Here is a 21768-nt window from a genome sequence, read left to right on the forward strand (position 1 = left end):
CTAAACCACGATTTTTTCTTTCTGGAATCTCAAAATGAATGCGCTTGCCGTTGAATGCAATGAATGCCAATTGTTGTTGCGTTTGTGTGTCAGTTTCGTCAGTAAGTTACTTATACAGGGTGGTCAAAAACGCGTGCACATTTTGATTTGGTTATAAAACAAAAACGGCTGAATATTTTTCGATGCTTAAACATTTATTTGAAAGGTTGATCAACAAATTTATGTGTGAAAAACAATTTCGCTCAAATGTCCACCACGACTGGCTTCGCAGTACCCTATTCGGTCGACCCAATTTTTGAGCACTTTTTCGACTGTCGTTGGTCCTATCGCGGCAATGGCAATTTCAATTTCGCTCTTAAGGTCGTCAATAGTTGTTGGTTTGTTTGCATAACATTTATCTTTCACCGCTCCCCAAAGATAATAGTCCAAATGCGTCAAATCGCAGCTTCTTGGAGGCCAATTCACATCACCATTTCCACTGAATGTTCGACTTTCGAAGATGTGGCGCAAACAATCGATCGTGGCTGACGTTGTGGGGCACGTAGCGCCATCCTGTTGAAGCCAAATGTCGGCTAAGTTCTCAGCATCAATTTCGCCAAAGAAACAATTAACCAACATTTCTCGGTGGCGTTCGCCATCGACGGTTACGACGGCTCTTTCTTCATTCTTTCATACGGAGGCCGATGATGCCAGAAGAACAAAATCTGCACCGAACAGTCACTCGTTGGGGGTGCATTGGCTTCTCTTGCACGACGTGTGGGTTTTCCGAACCCCAAAAACGATAATTCTGCTTGTTAACATAACCACCGAGGTGGGAATAAGCTTAAATGAAATGTGCTTTTCAAATATCGCACAGTTTGAGATTAGACCTACCACTTTGGAAGTAAGTTTTTAATATTTCCCAGCATTCTTCAAGCGTAAAGCGACCCATTTCGTAAATTTGGAAGTGTCTACTAAATGTTTACATTTTCCAGAATCAAGTTTGACGTTTTAAACGTCAAATAATGAGTAGTTCAAAATGTGCACGCGTTTTTGACCACCCTGTAGTTCGGCGTCTTCTAACATTTTGCTTCGACACTCTTTGTTTGTTAAGTCCAAATCATCATGTTTAAATTTTTTAAACTGCTGAACGCACTTCGCTTCGTCTGAAAGCTTCGACAAGCAGTTGATGCGATTCTGTAGCAGTTTTCTTCAACAGGTAGCAAAAAAGTAATGATTCCGTCTAACGTCTAACCTCTGAAATCATTTGCCTGATGTCAAAACAAGGCAGTGTTGTCAAAAAAGCACAATGAGGAGGCCCAAATTGACAGCTAAATCCAGCTGTTTACCAAATACGTTTGCATACTTCTGGATCTCAATGAGATCTCAATGGATTAAATATTTGCCTCCAAATCGAAACGAAACCTTACGAAACCTTTTTGAATACGAAAAAAATTTTGCGACACTTTAATTTCCGCGGGCTACTTATATCCGATTCTCGATCTTTTTGTGGCATTAGGTTGCTATGTCAGAAACTTACGGTGAAAAATTCGGCCATTTTGAGTAGTCAGTCAAGTTTTTACAGCCATCTAGCATGGACGTGTTTTGGCTCATCGTCGATGCCGTTTTTATCTCCTAAATCGTAGCGTAACGTCGTCCTTTCATGGCTCCACTCAGTTACTCGGAACAAGAAAAAGTCATAGGAGGCCAGATCTACAGAATACGGTGGCTTTGGCATCATTAGAGCGTTGTTTTGGCCAAAAATTCGCGCAGAAATCACGATGTGTGAGCAGGGGCGCGACAGCCAATTTTGGGTTTCCCACAAATTTGGACATTTGTGACGGATTGTTTCGGCCGAATTGCGTATAATTTGCAGGAAATATTCTTTACTGACCGTTTTATCCTTTGGCAACAACTAATGATGCACCACGAACCTGCAATCGAAGAAAACTGCAAGCAAAACTGTCTTTTCGACGTTCACATCTTCTCGGCCCTTTGAAAAAATGTTGAACCACCGATAAGTGCTGCTTTTGGTCTTAATAGCTTCACCATAAGCCACAGTAAACATTTGGAATACGTCCGTGCTCCTAATTTCATTTTTCACACAAAATTTGAGATTTCTGAGATTCTGAATGATTCTGCGCCATCCTTTTTTCGGAGTAGAGACAAATCGACGATAATTCAAAACACGTGCACAGTAAAACAGCTGTCAAAAATTGACTGATTACTTAAAATGGCTGAACTTTTCACAATAAGTTACTGACATGCGTAGCAACCTAACGCCACCAAAAGATCGAAAATCGGATATACTCAGCTCGTGAAAATTCAAATGCCGCAAAAAATTTGTAACAGCCCTTGTACACCAATTATCATATCATTCGACATTTTTTATGGAAAATTGTTGAATCATATCTAGGCTATAGGCGAATAAGTTCAATATTGAGATGACGTGCCGGAAATCTCATAAACATCCCTTGGGTCCATAACTCATTCAGTATTTGTGTATTGGAAAATCAAAAGACTTTGTTTTATTCTAATTGAGCTAGATTTTTTGCATGCTCATGCCCATTGAACAATGCGATAAAACTGGCCGCACGATGGAGGTGCATGGTCACGCTCAATACGATGGAGGCGCATGGTCGCTGATCAGGCCATCCTGGTTATAGTGATCAGTAAAATATTTAAAAAACCTAGGTAACCTATTCTACAACCAGAGTCATCAGTTCCATTCGCAAAATATTCCAACACGATACTACAATAATTAACAAAACCCCCATTACACCACCGAATCGGAATGGCTTCATATCGGAATGGCAAACAGTTCGACTGACCAGACACACGATACGATCTACGGTGATGACAGCAGTAACTTGGTGTGATGATGATGATGGTTATTTATGGTTGGAATGAGATGTTATGGGTTGTCGTTTGAAGCCAACCGTACCGATTCGATGTGTTTTAACCAGCATATTTGCATTGGATCCCTTCCCTGCCAGAGTGGAAACTTCATCGCAAGCTCCGCCGCCCCGCTACATTCAGGAGCAACAGCAGCAGCAGCAGCCACATCAGCAGCAGAAGACGCAGCTTACGCAAAGCAACCGCAACTACTACAACACCAGCAACTATGAACCATCTGCATACGATTCCTACTACGCCGTTTACGACGAAGACGTGGAACTGTACCGAGATGTTGGTAAGATACACGGCGGACCAGTAGGTGGCAGTAGCTAGTATTAATACCCCGTCTCCGCTTTGCAGAATATCAACCACAGCAACCCCAGAAACCGGTGGTATCGTCAACCTACCGACCGACCGTTGTCACGACCGTTGCTCCAACTTCTCAACGAGACCCGTACGTCACTTCTCCTAGAACTACCTATCAGCGGCCTTCCTATCAAGCAGACTACGACGATGCTCTAGTGGCTCAGGTACCTTTTCTGGCTTCTGGCCATTCGTCGATCGATTCTAATTCCCTCCTCTTTTGCAGCTGCAAGAAGATCGTTACAATACGAAGCAAACAAACACGCAAATCAGGTATTTTGAAGGATCTAGTATTAAATGACCGCATTGATCGGCGTACATCTCGTCTGGTGCTCGATAGCAAAAAAAAAATTGGAGAAGAAAACCTTCTCTCTGTTTTGTTGCCTTTCAAGCGAACCTTTTTGAACCCCTATATAGTAGAACCCGAATGTCTCTAAACTTCCTTCCTATCTCTTTTTCTGCTCTGGATTTCAACTGCTCTTCCCAAACGCCGGTATGTCTACCGCTTTCTCCCCCAATTCGCTCACCAATAGAAACGAGCTGAACTCTATCTCGGACCGCCCGATACTGGTATCGTCCACGGTCCGTGCCTATAACGGTCCCAAGTATCAGACGGCGTTCGTTACGACACCCGAACCATTCTCACTGCCGTCGTCAACTACAGCCAGAACCACCACCACCACCACCACAACTACCACACCAGCTCCAATACCACAGTACTATACAACCAGGTAGAGACCGTTTTGGATCTAGAAATTATGGTCAAAGGGCCAGATAGCGAGTCTAGCCGCATATTGCTTCACTCATTAGAACTCATTACATCGGTACGAGACATACACGCACACTGATAAACCGAAAACACACACACACACACATTTGGTTAGGGTATCTCGCATTGGACTTAGTCAAAAACCATTTACTCACCACTGGACTCGCCACAACACAGGGAGCAACAAAACAAACCATTTGGCGGACACTTACTCTGTAACCTCAGTCGGAGGAACGAAACACAACTAGAACTCTCCAATACCCGGAGGGTTAGAGTGCTGTTGGGGACACCGTTTTTCTGCTGTTGTAGTCTTGTAGTGTATTGTTGGCGGCCATTTTCCGTGTCTCTCCATTGCAATACCTCTCACAACTCCATCGATCAGTTCTGTCCATTTCTGTCTTTCTAGTTTTATTTTTCCAATACTTGGAGCCATATTTCAGAGCTGTTCTTTCGCGCTTTCTTTAGCGAAATGCAGTTGTCCTTAGCCAGCTTTTGCTTTTATCCATTACTTTCTCTGCATGTTTCATCCGATCATTATGCATGTTTCCGTCCCAAGTTGTTCTACAATTTCCCCAACTACTGTTCTATAAACCCAAACTCCATCCACGGAAATTACGGATGGTTTCCCGTTTTGTTTGTTGCTTCCTCCTTCCCACGAAGAAAGTGTCAGTGGCCAAGTAACATTGACTGAGATTAACCACTTCCGCCGCTAGACGCTTCCTTTAACTGCAGAATTCCTGAACGTCTGAAATTACACTCCTCACGCAACTATCCATTTAATATCTTGTAACGATGGCATCCATAACATGGCTGAACCTAGCGCAAGAAGAGCGTAATTTTTCGAAGCTCACTGTACATAGATTCATTTATCTTTTGCTAAACCAATCCTAAACCCTCAATTGAACTTTCATTTTCCCCAAACCTACCTACAACTGTTACCTATTAAATCAAAACCTAGCAACGCTGGACGCTCGCGTTGCCAAGCGTTACAAGCGTTACAAGCGTTACGATATGTTCTAAAATGTCAATCTCTACGATGCTATATTTATCCCAACAGATCATCACAATTGGACGATCAAAGCATTAAAACAACACCCAAATCAATCATATTAACACTCGCAGCACGCAGCGCGGGTCCCTCATCGTCCCCCGAACCGCCTCCTCCCTTCCTGGTGTCCTTTGCTCCACCATCCTTCCGGTCCCCTGCCGATGAGTCACGGTACCGCAGTAGCACTACCTCCTCCTCGTCGGTGCCACGCCACATCCATCCAACGCCATCACCATCACCATCATCATCATCAAGCACACCCTCCACACTCACCACCACCACCACCACCGTACCCAGTACCACCACAACGACCACAACCGTCCGTACCGAACACTTGCCACGGTTCCGACCGTCCCCCGAGTACAATCGACATCCGGTTCGTCTGCCTCCGTCTCCTTCTCCTCCGCCCCCCGAGATCAAGTTCCATCCGATCCCGGACGATCACTACTACGACGAAGGCGACGACGATGAGGACGACGTAGACGTAGAGGGTGATCCGGTGGACGAGGAACCGCTTGGTCCTGTCCGACACTACGGTCCGTCTCCGAAGCTCCGCCCGGCCACTGACGACTCGGAGAACGGCCACTCCAAGAAGCAGTTTATTACCCAGAAGCTTCTGCCGGTGCTCTTGAGTCCGTTTCAGTCGGCGCGATCCTCGTCGTCGGTTCATGCGTTCGCTGCCGGCCCTCCCGAGGTACGCGAGCAGACTCCCTTCTCGTACGATGACCCGCGACCTGGCCAGGATCACCAGTTTGTCCCTTTGACGAGTACCTTCCCTCCAAGTACCACTACAACACCTACTACTACTACTACTACTACTACTACTAGTACCACTACCACTAGAAGGCCCACAACTACTCCGGTGCCAAGCACAACGTCCCCGCTGCCCACCACAACGCTGGACGTCCAGCGGAAGCTGCCAAAGTTTGTCCTCTCCGAGGTGCAACCGTCCAGCTTCCGTACTCCTTTTAGTACGACGGCCAAAGCGCCTGACGCGCTGCCCGACTACGGTGGGTTCCTCTATCGTGAATCCCTGCCGCAGCATACCTTCCTGAGCGCCATCGCTACCACACTGTCGGCGACGCAATCCTCGACAATCGCAACCACCACTCCGGAACCGATCCGATTCACCTACGGGCCTCAGCCCCAGCGCACCGTGGACTCGGCACGGCCACGGCCAACACCGACCCCATTCGCGCCACGGTTCGAGCCGGTCCAATCGGCGCAGCAATTTGGCAAACCGAACCGAACCTACACCCTGACTGGGCTGAATGGTCCGCGGTTCGGTGTCTCGGTTCGCCCGGGTGCCGGCTTTGAGTCCGGATCGCCGCTGCCCACCCGAACCACTTTTTCTGATGACGTCACCAGTGTGGCAAGCACTGAAAGGACGACCCCGGTGGTCACGCCGTCGACCAGCACGTCGACGACCACTTCCACTGCCCTAGGTGCTAGTAACGTAAGATTCGTGATAAGCTCTAGCCTTAGTACAACCGCACGGCCCCAGACGCCGAAGCCGGTTGAGTCCGTTGCTCTTCATAAGAGCCTCGATCACGTCGAACCGACCGCCTCCAGCCACGATTGGGCGCCATCTGCGCTGGTGCAGGAGAAGGTGCTCTCCAGTCCCAGGACGAACACCCTGCAGGAGACTAACGAGCCCGACTTGGTGCAAGAATTGGACGAACCTTTGTTGCGTTCACGCCCCAGTCTGGCCAAGGATGACGTAGTGGTAACGTCGACGACCACTTTGGCTCCAACGCGGTTCCCTCCGCGAACCACGCCACGCCCCGAGGGCAAGAAGGTGGTGGTGACTCAGGAGCCACCGAAAGTACAAAGCTTTACCTCGCGCGGCCTTATCTTTAAGGAAGCGCTCAACAAAACCCTGGACCCGTCCGCAGGTCAGCCAGCCACCGGCCAGCGGGTGTTGGTGTCACCGTACAAAAGTCTCGAGGTGCAGCGTCAGACGACGTCCTCGGACAAACCGTTCGCGTCGACGTCGCGCGTCATCTTGAACCTGTACCGGACGACCACACCGGAAAGCCTGCCTTTGGTGGGGCTCACGGTGAAGCGTCCATTTTCGACGCAGGCTCCAAGCACAACTACTGCTGCTGCTCCGAGCACGACGTCGTCGACTACTACGTCGACGTCGACGACGACGACGGTGGCTCCTAGCGTAAGTGAGTCTAGCACCACCACTCTAGCGACACCGGAAGAGGCCAACGTCACCCAAGTGACCAAGCCAACCGAGGTCTATCGCGGGCGCTACCGGCCGGTGTTTAGCTTTGTGCGATCGGCCGAGTCGTACGACGAGGTGACCACGCCCCGCTATCTGCAGTATCTGCGACCCCGTGGCCGTGGATCACCGCGCCGATCGTACACTCGCTTGAGACCTACGGCCCAAAGCTACACGCAGCTCCGATCGAGCACACTGCTCGACGTGGATTCGAGGAATGTTTCGAGCAGTCCCGCCTCGGCCTCGGCCTCTGTGGACAGTACCGTACTGTCCGTCGTATCTGCCAGTGAGTACAGTGAGCGCCCGAGTGCGGCCTACTTGAACCACATTTCGACGGCCGATCCAAGGGCCAAGTATGAAGTGGAGCTCGAGCTCCACAAAGCCAAGTCCCCTGTCAAGCCGGACGCGAGTCAGGTGAACCGCACCGCCGGTGGCCCGGGCCAAGTGGTGCAGATCACCGACAAACCGGTGTACTACACGCGGTTCCACGCGACCTCGACTGAAGTGAGCTCCTTTGCCCCTGTCGCCAACAGTGGTCGACCCGTGGAGTCGACGACGAAAAAGTTCCGCGCCACGGTCGAGATGCCGGAAATGAACATTCCGACCGAGAAGGAGCTGCAGCTGTCGTACCTCCACCAGGACACGAGTGGGACGAGCTCGGACGAGGAGAGCACCCAAAACGACGATGACGAAGACGACCACGAAGACGAGGAGGAGCAGGATGATGAGGTAGACGAAGATCTGGCCGATTACTCGTACCTGGAGACGACGAAGACCAATACTCCGACAACGCCCTCGACGACCGCCACTCCGACAACGACACCCTCGACAACGCCCATCACTCGGAGCACCTTCCGGCCGATGGCACGGGCCTCGAAGCGTTACAGCGTTACACCCACCGTTACGGCCCCGACAACCGAGCGTTACTATGTGCCATCGCGCCCGTATCCGAGTACGGCGCCCGAACGGAATCTGACCGGTTCGGACCTGACTGTCGACCCGACCACCCCGTACAACGCTGCACGCATCACCACCTCCTCCTCCCCGTCTTCCTTCCCTTCCTTGAGTTCTTCCACTCCTCTTCCGCCACTTCCGGACGTAGCCAGCGGGCTTACGGGCTACCCGAACGGTAGCCTAAGCGTCAGCCCATCCACAATCCCCACCACTGCCTCCACCACCACCACCACCACCACAGTCCGCCCGCCAACCGCGACGTTCGCCATGAGCAAGCTCCCACCGCGCGCTTCCAGGGTCAATAATGCCATAAAGACCACGATCGCAGCCGCACAACTGCCACGCCGGTACGGCAAGCCGTCCGCAGCAGCGGGAAAAAGCATACAATGTACAGAAAACTCGCTGTCCGCCAAGTGCAACGAGATCCCGTCGAGGTACTGATATGATTTGCCCAGCAAAAACCACCACCAACCACCAACACCACTACCTGCTAAACCACATTCTGCAACTTTCCAATCAACAACCAAATAATGAATCTAAGCACGATTCTATCGCCTATGCGCCGTAGATGCCTCTACTCTGCCTCTAATTCTACTTCTCACGCGAGCTGGCAGGCACACCACACACCCCACCACCGCCAGCTAGGACCGGTACCTTCCGCTAGATTCCAGCCAAAGGATTCTAGGGAGCCTAGCGTAGACGCTTTCCACTCACACACGCCACATTCGTGTACACACAGTAGCGATTAGTTTGCTTACTACTTCTTAGGGAGAGACAGAGAGAGAGAGAGAGAGTAGATCGAAAGAGATCGAGAAAGCCAAAACCATCAATCTTCCATAGCCAACTTCTGATCGATGATTCATATCGTAACACATGGGCTGAAAAGTCCCGGGCCTAGGAAAGAAAACGCCTTTCCATTTTTTCCAAAATTTGCGCTATTCATCAACGTCACCTCCATCCAAGAGCCAAACAATCATTATAGCGGCGCTCTAATATAAATAACGCTTTTGTAGAACCTTTGTGACACGGTGCGTTATCTTGACGGAACAATTTTGTTTCTTTGCCATATGCAGTCCTTTCTTTGCAATTTCGACCTTCAAACGCTCCAATAACACTATATTATATTCACTGTTGATAATCGATGAATATTACGCCACATTCATCCCAAAATACCGATGCCGTAACCTTTCAAGGGCGATTTTTGTGCTTTCGGGCGCTTTGGATGAGATTCACCAGTTGCGCTCTCCACTCACAAGACGATCGTTTTGATTCCGGAGTTAAGCGATGGATCTTCACAATGTCAGCTAACTCATGAAAGTTCACGTTTCGATCATTCAAAACGATTTTGTGGATATTTTAATGCTTTCTGGTGTTACGACGTCCAATGAGAGTTCTGCATCATCGGTGTCTGCGATGGTACAACATTTGAAGTCAGCAAACCAACACCAACATTTTATTGTTATTTCTAACAGTAAATGTTGAAGCAGAGTCCTTATAACACTTTCCATGCGATTTCTTTGTTTGAACGGTATTTCTCCCCATCAAGAAGCTTTGTAAAATTAAATTACGAAATTTTGTTTCATCCATTGTTTTGAAAATAACAAAAGTACTGTAACTCTTAGCGCAGTAACTTAATAACCGAGAAGAATATCGTTAAATTTTGACAGCTTTCTGTTGAAGGTTAGTATTGATTGAAAAAAAAAACGATAAATGCAATAAGACTAGCACCTTTTCTATGTTAGGCGCGGGACTTTTCAGCTCATGTGTTAGTTTATAGCAAATGCTTCACCGCCTACTAGTTACTCAAAAGTTTCTTTTTGGGCCGTTTCTCAAACTTTCTTTACTCTCTACTTCCAAGAACACACATTTGTCCTTGGCCCGCACTTAACATTAGTCCTCAGTGACTGCAGTTGCTCTGAGACTGCCGTGTCCACGTAATAGCGAATGGCATGTGGGCGCTAGGGCTAGGAGTATGTCCTAACGCCAGTGGCACTGTTACTGCTCTATACGAAGACAAACGGATAAACGCTTCGAGGACCCCTAGCTTCGTTCAGCCGTTAGCAGCCGGAACAACACGTCACTTTGTTGTCGTTGTGCTATTCCTTAATGGGTTCTAGTAACGAAGCCGCGGTCTCCGAAGGTACAAACCGATGGACTTTCTATAAAGAAGTTGCAGAGTGCTCAGTCCGTAGAAAGTCCTCAGTCCTCATACTAAGAGTAACTTCTCTACACCACACACACACAGCTCTCACACACCAACACACTACAGACAGTGTGAGTAGAGCACAGAGCAGAGGAGTAGTAGAGCTTGGTTTGGTTGACCAGTGATCGCGCCACGACCTTCACGACACGACGACCATATGGTTTAACGGCTAGCGATTAGGATTGCTCCCCCACGGCCTAGCAGGGCAGTAGATGGTGTAATAGTTTGAGGTGTAACTAGCCTCTAAAGAGGTCCTAGAGTCCTAGGTAATACGGGTAGTAGCTTGCTTAATCACTAGACTAGAGGTGCGAAGAAACTCAGCGATGGAACGCGCTACTTGTTGAACCGAAATAAAACGGAATAAAATCTGGCCGAGAAACGGATCTAGTAGACTGGTGGCACTGTTTCCGTGAAGGAGCAGGCACACAGTGAGCGCACCGCTTACGTATTCGGTGGCTCTCGGCTCGTGGCTTCCGGGCACGCTTCAGGAGCTGGACTAAAACACGGAACTCGGTTGTAAAAGCGAAACAGGCTCTCGAGTCCTCAAGAGGAGACTAGCAGTTGGCCACCTCCCTTAGTTACTAACACCACACTTGAGAGCTCGCTCTCTCTCTCTCTTTACACACGGGCACCATCGACGGCAAAAAAGGATATGATTCTGCAATAGGCCACCGGACTGGAACCGGTTGGTTGCACTTGAGGGACGCGATGTGGCGGCTGGACAGAAAAGAGAGAGAGCGACCGACCGGCAAAGCAGTAGGCGCGTGAACCCGTGGAGTTAGACACCGCGAAACCCGGGATGTTAACACCACAACTAGAAGTAGTAGTAGTTGCATTGCACCACCACCACAAAGCCAAATTTAAAGCAACCTCTCCCGTGCGGAAACAACCCACATCCAAACAACCCCCATCGAACGGCCACCGAACCGCACCGGGGCTAAGCTCAAAGCTGTGTTGGGGCACCCGAGGAACGGGGCGAAGATCCAGAGGAACAGCGTTCTTCCCGAGATCCAGAGATCGCAATATCTGTTACCATAGAAACGCTTGCAAAGCTGTGCTATACACCGGGACCCGCTAGTTGGCCGCGGTTCAAGGACGACACTTCGCGTCCCATGCACAAACATACACACACACACACACACACTAAGACCCAAACAGTCTCTCGTCTTGTCTGCACGCTCCACTCCCATCACACACATACCCGAAGTCCCCCAAGAAAAGACACGAAGTATCCGCACCGATGATCATCATCCTGCAACGTGATTGTCCCCCAACTCACCCACTCAGTCCCAGTCCCTCAGTCCCAGTCACTTCCACCTTCACTCCCGACCCTACTCATCGTCCCGCTCTGTTCCGTTTTTACCGTTCATCTGCACCGTAGTTCTACTCTTTGTAGCCTAACTCCCCGTTACTATTCGTGTGTTCATCCATTCTCGTCCGGTGGCAGGCGGCCACCCCGCACCTTCATCCACCTTTTGGCCGCCGCCGCCGCCGGTCGGGTTACGCTTCTTTCGTCGGACGTAATTCTTCTAATCACGGCTTGGCGTCTCCGTTTCAGTAGCTCCGTAGTCCGTAACGTAACGTTGGTGGTCTAATACGACGGTGGGGTGTGGGCTGTGTGGGGACCCCACAGACCCGCCAGACCCGGCTCCGGCTTAACCCTCCCTACCGGGACCCTCTACTAATCTCATCGAATGACATGAGCTTTCGCAAGGCCTAATGGGTTCGCCCTGCTCGAGCGACAACGAAATACCTGGACTCCCTCCGTCTCTCTCTCTCTCTTGCGTGGAGACCCGTGGCCTTTATTTGGCTGTTAGCGTCCTAGTGTTCCCCATCGGCTAATTCTTGACGTTCTCCCTCTTTTGGGTACCCCGTCGCGTCTGGACAGAGTGAGTAACAACAACAACAACAACAACCGGAACCGTGGCAATTCGCAGTACGCGACCGACCCGGTCCAGTCGACCATCTCGGCCAACCGAGGAACCCATCCACCGTGAGTACCGAACGCCGGGATCCGGGATCTCCAGAAACTCCAATCCCAGCTGGTCTGTCCGTTTCAGACGAGCACGGCCAACCCTGAAGCCATCGCAGACCATTGTCTCGAAGGCACAGGAGTTCATCGACATCTACCGGTATCCACCGACCCGTCCGGAGCCACTGTACCCGCAGCCGACCCCAGACAAGACGGCCGCCAAGTGCCGGAAGGACGTGTGCCTGCTGCCCGATTGCTACTGCGGCGGTAAGGACGTACCCGGGGAGTTGCCGGTCGAGCAGGTCCCGCAGATCGTGCTGCTCACCTTCGACGACTCGGTGAACGACCTCAACAAGCAACTGTACCAGGACCTGTTCGAGCGGGGCCGCGTCAACCCGAACGGCTGCCCGATCACGGCCACGTTCTACGTGTCGCACGAGTGGACCGACTACAGCCAGGTGCAGAACCTGTACGCCGTTGGCCACGAGATGGCGTCGCACACGGTCTCGTAAGTAGTTCGGACGGCGTAGTGACCGGCGACACCGAGTGCCGCACCTAACCGCCCATTTCCTCCACACAGTCACAGCTTCGGGGAGTCGTTCTCGCCGAAGAAATGGGCCCGGGAGGTCGCCGGCCAACGCGAGATCCTGTCCGCGTACGGTGGCGTCAAGCTGGAAGACGTGCGCGGTATGCGCGCCCCGTTCCTGTCGATCGGTGGCAACAAGATGTTCAAGATGCTGCACGACTTCAACTTCACGTACGACTCGTCGATGCCGGTGTACGAGAACCGGCCGCCCAGCTGGCCGTACACGCTCGACTACAAGATCTTCCACGACTGTATGATTCCGCCCTGTCCGACCAAGAGCTATCCGGGTAAGTGTGCGCCGTCGGCGGAGTGTTGCTGCTGACCAGTTGCTCACTTGCCCCGTTCTCCGCCGCAGGTGTTTGGGAAGTTCCTATGGTGATGTGGCAGGACCTGAACGGTGGGCGCTGCTCGATGGGTGACGCCTGCTCGAACCCGCCCGAGGCGGACGGGGTGTACAAGATGATCATGAAGAACTTCGAGCGCCACTACACGACCAACCGGGCGCCGTTCGGACTGTACTACCACGCGGCCTGGTTCACGCAGCCGCACCACAAGGAAGGATTCATACAGTTCCTGGACGCGATCAACTCGATGCCGGACGTGTTCATCATCACCAACTGGCAGGCCCTGCAGTGGGTCCGCGACCCGACCCCGCTCTCGCGCATCAACTCCTTCACGCCGTTCCAGTGCAACTACCCGGTAAGTCACGCAGAGCTCCCGAATGGGCCTCACTCTCACCTCAACCCGATCTCCCTTCCCCGATCCGATCAGGATCGCCCGAAGCGGTGCAACAACCCGAAGGTCTGCAACCTGTGGCACAAGTCGGGCGTCCGGTACATGCGCACCTGCCAGCCGTGCCCCGAGATCTACCCGTGGACCGGCAAAACCGGCATCCGCTCGTCCCGCATCGACAACGACATCGAGGTGGCCGACACCAACTAAGTCATCGTCACCCGAGCGATTGGAGCGGACCTGATCAAGCGTCACGCGCGAGTCCTTCCCCAATAGTCCCCCACACCACTAGCCTCGTCAGGGCTCATGCCTGACACACAGACACTTCGTCCTCCACGTCCGGGGGACGGGACCGAAAGAAGGGCGGAAGGATTTTTTTCTTTTCCCCCAACAGCGTCAAAAGAAAACTAATCGAACCGTCGCCGCCGCCGCCGCCGCCGCCGTCGCCGCCACACATTCACTAGATACACAGCCGCTTGGGAGGACTCGCGCGTGTCCCGGTCCGGTCCTCGCGAAAGTTCCGTCAGAGTGTGTATGGTCCGAGGCGAGGCGATACTTAACAGGAACGAGACAGGAGAACATGAACTAATTCTAGTGTATGATACTATTTTATTCTGCTATAAATTATTAGAACTCTAGAGACTTTAGGGGGAGAAGCCGCGAGTGAGCCGCGTACCGGCCACACACACACACACGCGGTCACACAGGTTTAGGTAGCGATCGGAAGTCGGAAGGTAAAAAAAAAAAACAAGGCGGCAAACAAAATAAGGCCCGACCCAAAAACGTGCTGTGTAAATATTTATGATCGGTTTTTGGTAACAAAACGACGGAAAGGCACAAAATTATCGACCAACTTTTTTCTCCAAAAGTGATCCTCGTGCGAATAGATCGACAGACAGACAGACAGAGCTACGTATATAATACTCAACCGCACCCCAACCACACCTGGATACTGCAGATTGAAGTGTGGCCGGAAGATTACGGTTTACGGTACGGTTTTTTTTTTGTTTTCATGATAAAAGTGTGTGAGCAACCGCACCGTCGTCGCAAGGTGATTAGGAATTAGTGCACTGCCATAACGAACGAAGAAAAACAAAAAACGCTGAAGAAAGGAACTCTCCAGATAGAGAGAGAGAGAGAGCGCTAGACAACGCTCTAACAATAGGAGGACGTAGTGCAAATTGTAGCAAAAACTAGTATCCGTTTTATCTGATGACAAATTGGGGGGCTTAGCGCTTGAAGGAAGCACACGAATCACATCCTGACGCTCTGTTACGCTGGTGTCCGGTTTCATCGTCACTTGGCTGTCTGTGTACGTTTTGATTCTCTCTCTCTCTATACGATCCCTTTCGAATTCGATTCAATCTGTTTCTACGAGTCAGGGGTATCACTAATCACTAAAGCAAAGCAGCACTGCCACTGCTGACCTTGGGGCAGAGAGGTCTTTTGGGTGAAAGTCTTGCCGATGACGATGAAACGCATACCATTTTAACAGGGCTACACGCCCCCCCACGAGAAAATGGGGCCCAGCACTGGACAGGACACGTGCTCCACGTACAGGTGCGGCTCTCCGTTCTTCCCTGACTTGACAGTATTGTGTGCTACGCGCGACGACCAGGCGATCCAGGCAGTGAGATGCGGTGAGAAACTAGATTATTAGGTAGATAGGCGTGCACCCGTAGCTTAGTGTGGGGGGCACCGGGCGGGAAGCTGATGATTTTCCTGTAAATAGACCTAGACCTTCTTCCCTCTGGCAACTCTGGTCCGGGGCCCGAGGCCTCCCTTTAGGAGCACAAAACAAAATCACATCAGAATTGGAATTGGAATTGCCGGATTGCCACACGGAACAATCAATCAGGACAAACCATCGCATGGCCCGCGCACGCGGCGGAAGGAGGAGAGGCGCTTCATGTTATGGACCCTACTATTACACACAGACAGAGCCGCACCAGCCACAGCCCTTGGTATGGCCCTTAGTTCTTTACCGAAAATGTATTTTTTCTGTCCCCTTACGCTACATCTTACACATTGCTGTTTGTGTTACTGCTATACTGCCGGTACGTAGTTCTTGGGCAGGTTAGGGTGCGACCGAACAAACGCACTGCCGTTAGAGTGTAAGTGCATTGAATAGAGCGAGCGAGAGAGAGAGAGCAAGAGCGTGAAAAATCGAGTAAAATAAATTTTTAATCAATATCAACAGCGGCGCCAGTGTAACGTTATTATTTGGGTGGATTGGGTTGGATATTTTTCGACAAATCAAAATTAAAAAAATGTCAAAGTGTCAAAATCCTCTCGAAAGCGGTTCCAGCGATATTTTCAATAGGGTTCCATGTTGTTGTACCGCGGAGGTAGCCCAAATTCCTCTGATTAGAAAGAGATCAGGTTATCATCTTTGCTTCTCCGTGCAGATGCCAGATGCTAATCGCTGATTGGTGCGATAAGCGATCTGCTTTGACGGCTGATCTGCCAGAGCGAACAAAATTGATTTATTGCAAATACGAAAGGGTTTTAATTTAATTAATTAATTTTTCGGAAATCTTCGGTTCGACAGCTGTGTCGAATTTTTTGAAAAAATCCGAAAGGGGAAAAATCCGAAATCTAATCAGGGAAGCAGAGCGGTCTGGTAGGTAGCAATAGTGAAAAAAAATCCAAAATTCCGTAATAATATTGCATGATACGGCCAAACAATATTTCCGGCAGATCGTTTTTACGGAATATTTAGTTTGTGTAACAAAGTCCCGTACATTTTACAGTTTTTTCCGATGAAGGCGAAATTTCAAGCTAGGCCGTTGAAATTGTGCATGGTGTTTGTGGTGTGGTGTGCCGATACTCTAACAGCTACTAATGTGCAATTTTAGTTCCGTTGACCCGTTTCAGTTATTTTTTATGTGAAGCGGCGCAACTGCTGCAAGGCCGCTTGACTTTCATCCTTCAGGCGTCGGTTTTCCTCCGTCAACTTGCGCACGGCATGCTTCAGCGAGCGGCGTCGGCACTGGTCCCGCAGTACCCGATCGGACAGCTGGCTCACTTGGCACTGCAGCTCAGGCAGACTGGAGCTGTTTTGCAGCGCCATCAAGGCTTGCTGCTGGACGCTACTGCTACCAGTCGATACAGTTGAAGAGGAACTCGGGGTGGACGATGAAAGGTCCACTCCACTATCGTTATGGTTGTTGTTGCTGGCTCCATTAGAGCCCCCACTGGTCACCAACTGTTGTACGCCGAAAGAGTTTTCCAGAAAGCAGTTGTAACAGTCCTCGGAAATTGCATCGCTGTTTTGGTCGATCCATTGTTCCATTTCTTCCAGATACTCCAGTGTTGCAGCTTCTATTTCGTGCCCGTTCTCACCTGTGAACAATTGCTCCGAGCGTGCTTTAGATGGAGGACTAAACCGCAAACAAAAAACCACGTACCTGATCGAAACAGTAAACAAACATTTCAATAATCCTTCGCATAGTTTTCAATTGATAGAGATTCATCCGACATTTTCCGTTTTCCATAGTTCCGTTTTCTGCTGAGCTGTCGCTCGTAATTCGTTGTTCGGGTAGTTCCTCACAAGAGTTTTCCAGAAAGTAGTTGTAACAGCGCTCGGAAATTGCATCGCTGTTTCGGTCGATCCATTGTTCCATTTCTTCCAGATACTCCAGTGTTGCAGCTTCCATTTCGTGCCCGATCTCACCTGTGAACAATTGCTCCGAGTGTGCTTTAGATGGGTAGGCAAACAAATAACCACATAACTGATCGAAACAGTAAGCAAACATTTCGATAATCCTTCGCATAGTTTTCAACTCTTAGCTCTTAGTTTCAGCTCTTATTTCGTAAAGAAAGAGTTCGCAGTAAAGAAAAACACGCACGAACGACGGTGTAGCAAATGATAGAATGATGTGATCGGCGAGCAGTACAATAATTTATATTGTACTCCTCGCACATGGTTGCTTTGATTCAATCGTGAAAAAGACTATTTTTGGAAGCAAGCGAGTTGAAACGAACAATATAAAAGGTGAGATGTCAAAGCCAAATTGCTTCTTTTCTAATTTCATGTAGCACCGTTGTGGACTATATGCTGAACGTTGATATTTGCGTTTTATTGAAGTTCAAACGCAATTCTACCTTCGTTCTAGATTTCGTTTACCGTTTTCGCTGTTTGTAAAAAAATGCCGTAAAGCAAACTATTGGGCCTTCCAGTGAAAGTCTTCCAATAAATAACTATAACAACGATCCCAGTCACAGTTCTCGTCGACCCACTACTCCAAGCGTGCGTTGTAGTTCGAAGCCGGAGTTGAGTTAATTGTTGATGTTGCTCGTCATGCGTTTGGACAGCAATTTGATTTTTCGTGGCGGATGGAACGTTAGGCTTTAATTGGGTGGAGGCAGTTTAAAGAAGTCCTATTTTGGGTACAAAGAGCAGTGAGATATTAAATCATAGAGAGATCATTAGCGCAATTTGTCGTAATGTTCTTTTTACTTAATTATCCAACGATGCTATTTTGGGGTCGACAGCTGCGTGGACAAGGTGCGTTCGTGTCAAAATCCTCTCGAAAACGGGACCACCGGTTCCAGCGATATTTTCAATAGGGTTCCATGTTGTACCGCGGAGGTAGCACAACTTCCCCTGATTAGAAAGAGATCTGACTGTCCTCTTTGCTTTCGCGTGCAGATTAGTGGCCAGATGCTAATCGCTGATTGGTGCGATAAGCGATCTGCGTTGAGAGCTGATCTGCTAGGGTGACCAGATGAGATCGGCGAATGAAATTGATTTGTCGCAAGCGTAAAAGCAATGTGTAATGCCAAATCGTTTACGCTGATGTCAACAAGTTTAGACGTCCGCGGAAACGTAAAACCAAGCGTAAAACCAAGCGTAAAACCGAACGAGTATTTCACACAGAAACATTTCAAAAGAACTTGCTTCCGCACTTCAGACTTCCACAGCGAACTCAGTTTCCAACTGTTGTCCAACTCAGTTGAGCGAAAAATGTACCTATTTAGAAATTGTATCCTTGTCGTGTAAAATCCATTTATCGTTTACAATTAACATTACTAAACTTGTAATATCATTTTTATAGAGTGATTAAACACTGGAAGTCATTATAAGCAATTGTTCACATGACCGGTTATTTTGACCGGTCTGGTGTAAATAGGTATATTGAAAATGGTTAATTTTATTAATGTTGATTGAATTGAATTTGATGAATTTGATTAAGTGTTAATTTGATTAATTGTTTTCCTGTTATTTAATGTGTTTAAAATGATAAACAAAGGATATTAAAAGGTACCCATTAAAAATCCTTGTGCAACAGCTTGTGCTAATGCCGCTAATGAGCAGATTTTGTCATCCAGGCGAGTATCTCGATTGACCATTTCGCTCGCTATCCAAAGTGCTCTGAGCGAGTGACTCCCTCGACGAATGTGGCGACATTTCGTCGATCGCCCGATCGACGACGCAGGCCAGAGGATCATTTCCGTTGTGCGCTCGTCGTGTTCGGTGCGTGGTCTGGCTTCTGCCATGTGGTTTTCTTTTTTGGCCTTATAGCCGTTTTTGTTAGTGTTGTGACACGTTAGAGCACGCCGCGAAATGGCGCAGGAAATCGAACAGCAGCAAAACAAGCCGGATAATGTAAGAAATGAAGAATGTACTTTTTATTTGTGTGCGAACTAACTGTGTTGATGTGTACGAACAGACAGTACAATTATTTCGGAACAGCTTCCATGCTGTCGCCTTTGCATAGCTGCCGAATACGTGTTTCAGTTTAACCGAGCGTTCAAATGATGCTCGTTTTCTAGGTTCAATGCTAAGTTCAATATATTCGACTAGATTTAACATGAATTTTCGATTCTTGTCGGTACGGCACGTGCTTTGTTTCGTGTGCCGTGCACACACTCTGCGGGCTCTCTTTTGTCTTTCCATTTGGGTTCAGGGTCTGTCGTTCGTCGGACGCAATAAGGTTTGTGACGAACTCTGCTTGATGTGTAGGCTTGTTGTCTTCGGTTTCGTCCAAAAACTCTCCCGGTAACCGAAGAGAAGTGTCATAAGCGAGCTTCTTTCGAGGAGGACGATTGATAGAACTGCCGTCCATCGTGGGTTTTCCTTCGAAAGGTGGCAGTGGCATATGAATGCGCGGAAATCTGCTGTTGGGAAGCCAGTAGCTGAGCTAATGGTGTTTTGTTATTGCGTTGCAGTTTAGATTTTTAGACACCGAATGCAGTACGTAACGAACTGTTTGCAATCACGGCTAAGCGATGGCCAGATAAATCGTTCTGATTCTGACTAGCCGAGTTGTAGCTCGAATACTCGGGTTTGAGAGATTGTGTACCTTCTCGATCACACGTTGGCGAAGCTCTTGTGGAACAAACGGGCGGACGGCGTCGGTCGATGTGTCACAATACAGCAGAAATTCATCGAAATATCTAAAATAAGAATAATTTTAGCTTTGCGGATGTGTTTGCTGGTGGATTTTCGATGAACTTCTGCAGGTCGGAGTCTGTTTCTTGTAGTTCCGCCATGCGCGCCAGTGTTATTTTTGCCTGGCACGTTCCTAATGTCTCAGTCGTTAGAGGCTTGTGGTCTGTATGCACTGTAAAATCTGATGCTACTAGTATGTCTTTGAAATATTGGACCGGCTCATACATTGCATACAGTTCTCGATCGTAAGTGCATACAGTTCTCCGATGCCGCAAGCGTAGCTGCATTTACTGTGTCTTGTTTGCACTTTTCGAACGCTTGTTCATTACGATCATCACATTCCAGTGTTGTCGTATCTTTCTTGTTATTTCCTGTTTTCCCTTTTACGACGGTAAAAGCTGACTGTTCCCAAAAATATTTTAAGTTTGTGCCCTTTTTTGGTTTTGGAATGTTTATAATTGCTTTGACCTTTTCTAGATCTGTACTAATTCCTTCTGGAGTAATGACGTGTCCGAGGAACGGTACCTGGCATTTACCCAAATTGACCACTAAGCCGTTTTCGCGTAACTTTTGAAACACCTCTCTTAGATATGCTGAGTGCTCCTTTTTGCTTTCTGATGCGATGCATATATCGTCAGCATATGGGAAAACGTACGGCATATCTTTAAACGTGTTGTGCAGAAAACGCTGCAAAACTACTTAATCAGAACGTCATATATTTGAACTCGTATAAGCCGAATGGCGTTGTTACAGCTGTTTTTGCTATATCTTCCGCCGCCACGGGTATCTGGTGATATGCCCTTTACAGATCCACACAGCTGAATATCTGTTTGCCATGGAGTATAGTGGACATATCGTGAATATGTGGTACCGGTCGGGAACGGGCCCTACTGCCTCTGACGCGTTCTAACGCGAGGCCAGGTGGCCCTACCATTATCGTTGTGCTTTTGTTGTTGGTGTCGCGTAGTGCAATCACTTCAGCTTGGCAGCCATTTTCTATCTCAAACGAAGCTCCCGGAGAGCGTGAAGAAAAAATTGTTCCCTTGAGATTGTGTTCCACAGCGTTTGACAACAGACCCTGGAAAAGCATAAATTTGCGTGTCCCCGACTAACAAAGTAGCTTTGGACGATTATACAGCCAAGGTGGCCTTGCTTTGGCAAGTCACGCCCAAGGTGGCCCTCCTCATCATATGCCCACGGCCGGATCGCCCCAGCATATGCCTAAGCTTCCCCCTCATCCTTCGATGGGACAACACGGTGTTCCGCCGCACACAGGCTTTTTATATTATTTAAAAATACTCAAACCATCGGTCGATCGATAGTTCTGGAATGCTTCTGCCTTCGCCATGCAGTGACGGCGACGGCGACGTTGTGAACGCTGAAAATCGCGATCCACCTCCTGTTCGATTTGAAGCACTCGCTGAACCAATGGCTCACTGCACTCACGTAATGCTTATCACGATTCCTTCTTGAGAGACGAATGTTAGGCTATTACAGCTCAAAGTCTCTATAATACAAAAGAAAAAAAACGATTCCTCCGGCTTCCGTTATCAGAAGTGCTCTAGCGGCAATGTCGCACGGTTTGAGAAACTGAATACCTGTACGCATCGAGTTGTCCGTAGCGATGTACGCCAGTG

General features: G+C 49.0%; 1 protein-coding gene across 1 annotated transcript in view; it reads left to right on the top strand.

Annotated features, from left to right (window-relative positions):
• The window catches only part of LOC128270662 (mucin-5AC-like), a 144538-nt gene extending 130405 nt beyond the window's left edge, over positions 1-14133 (top strand). Inside the window, exons 5-13 of the mRNA XM_053008072.1 lie at positions 2976-3172; positions 3238-3407; positions 3467-3513; positions 5067-8675; positions 12333-12437; positions 12505-12924; positions 12997-13289; positions 13358-13701; positions 13774-14133. Of these exons, the coding sequence (XP_052864032.1) occupies positions 2976-3172; positions 3238-3407; positions 3467-3513; positions 5067-8675; positions 12333-12437; positions 12505-12924; positions 12997-13289; positions 13358-13701; positions 13774-13944 (5356 nt within the window). The 3' untranslated portion in view covers positions 13945-14133. The remainder of the gene's footprint in view (positions 1-2975; positions 3173-3237; positions 3408-3466; positions 3514-5066; positions 8676-12332; positions 12438-12504; positions 12925-12996; positions 13290-13357; positions 13702-13773) is intronic.
• Positions 14134-21768: the final 7635 nt, after the last annotated feature.

The sequence above is a fragment of the Anopheles cruzii genome, chromosome 3, assembly GCF_943734635.1.
Source record: "Anopheles cruzii chromosome 3, idAnoCruzAS_RS32_06, whole genome shotgun sequence".
Lineage (NCBI taxonomy): Eukaryota > Metazoa > Arthropoda > Insecta > Diptera > Culicidae > Anopheles > Anopheles cruzii.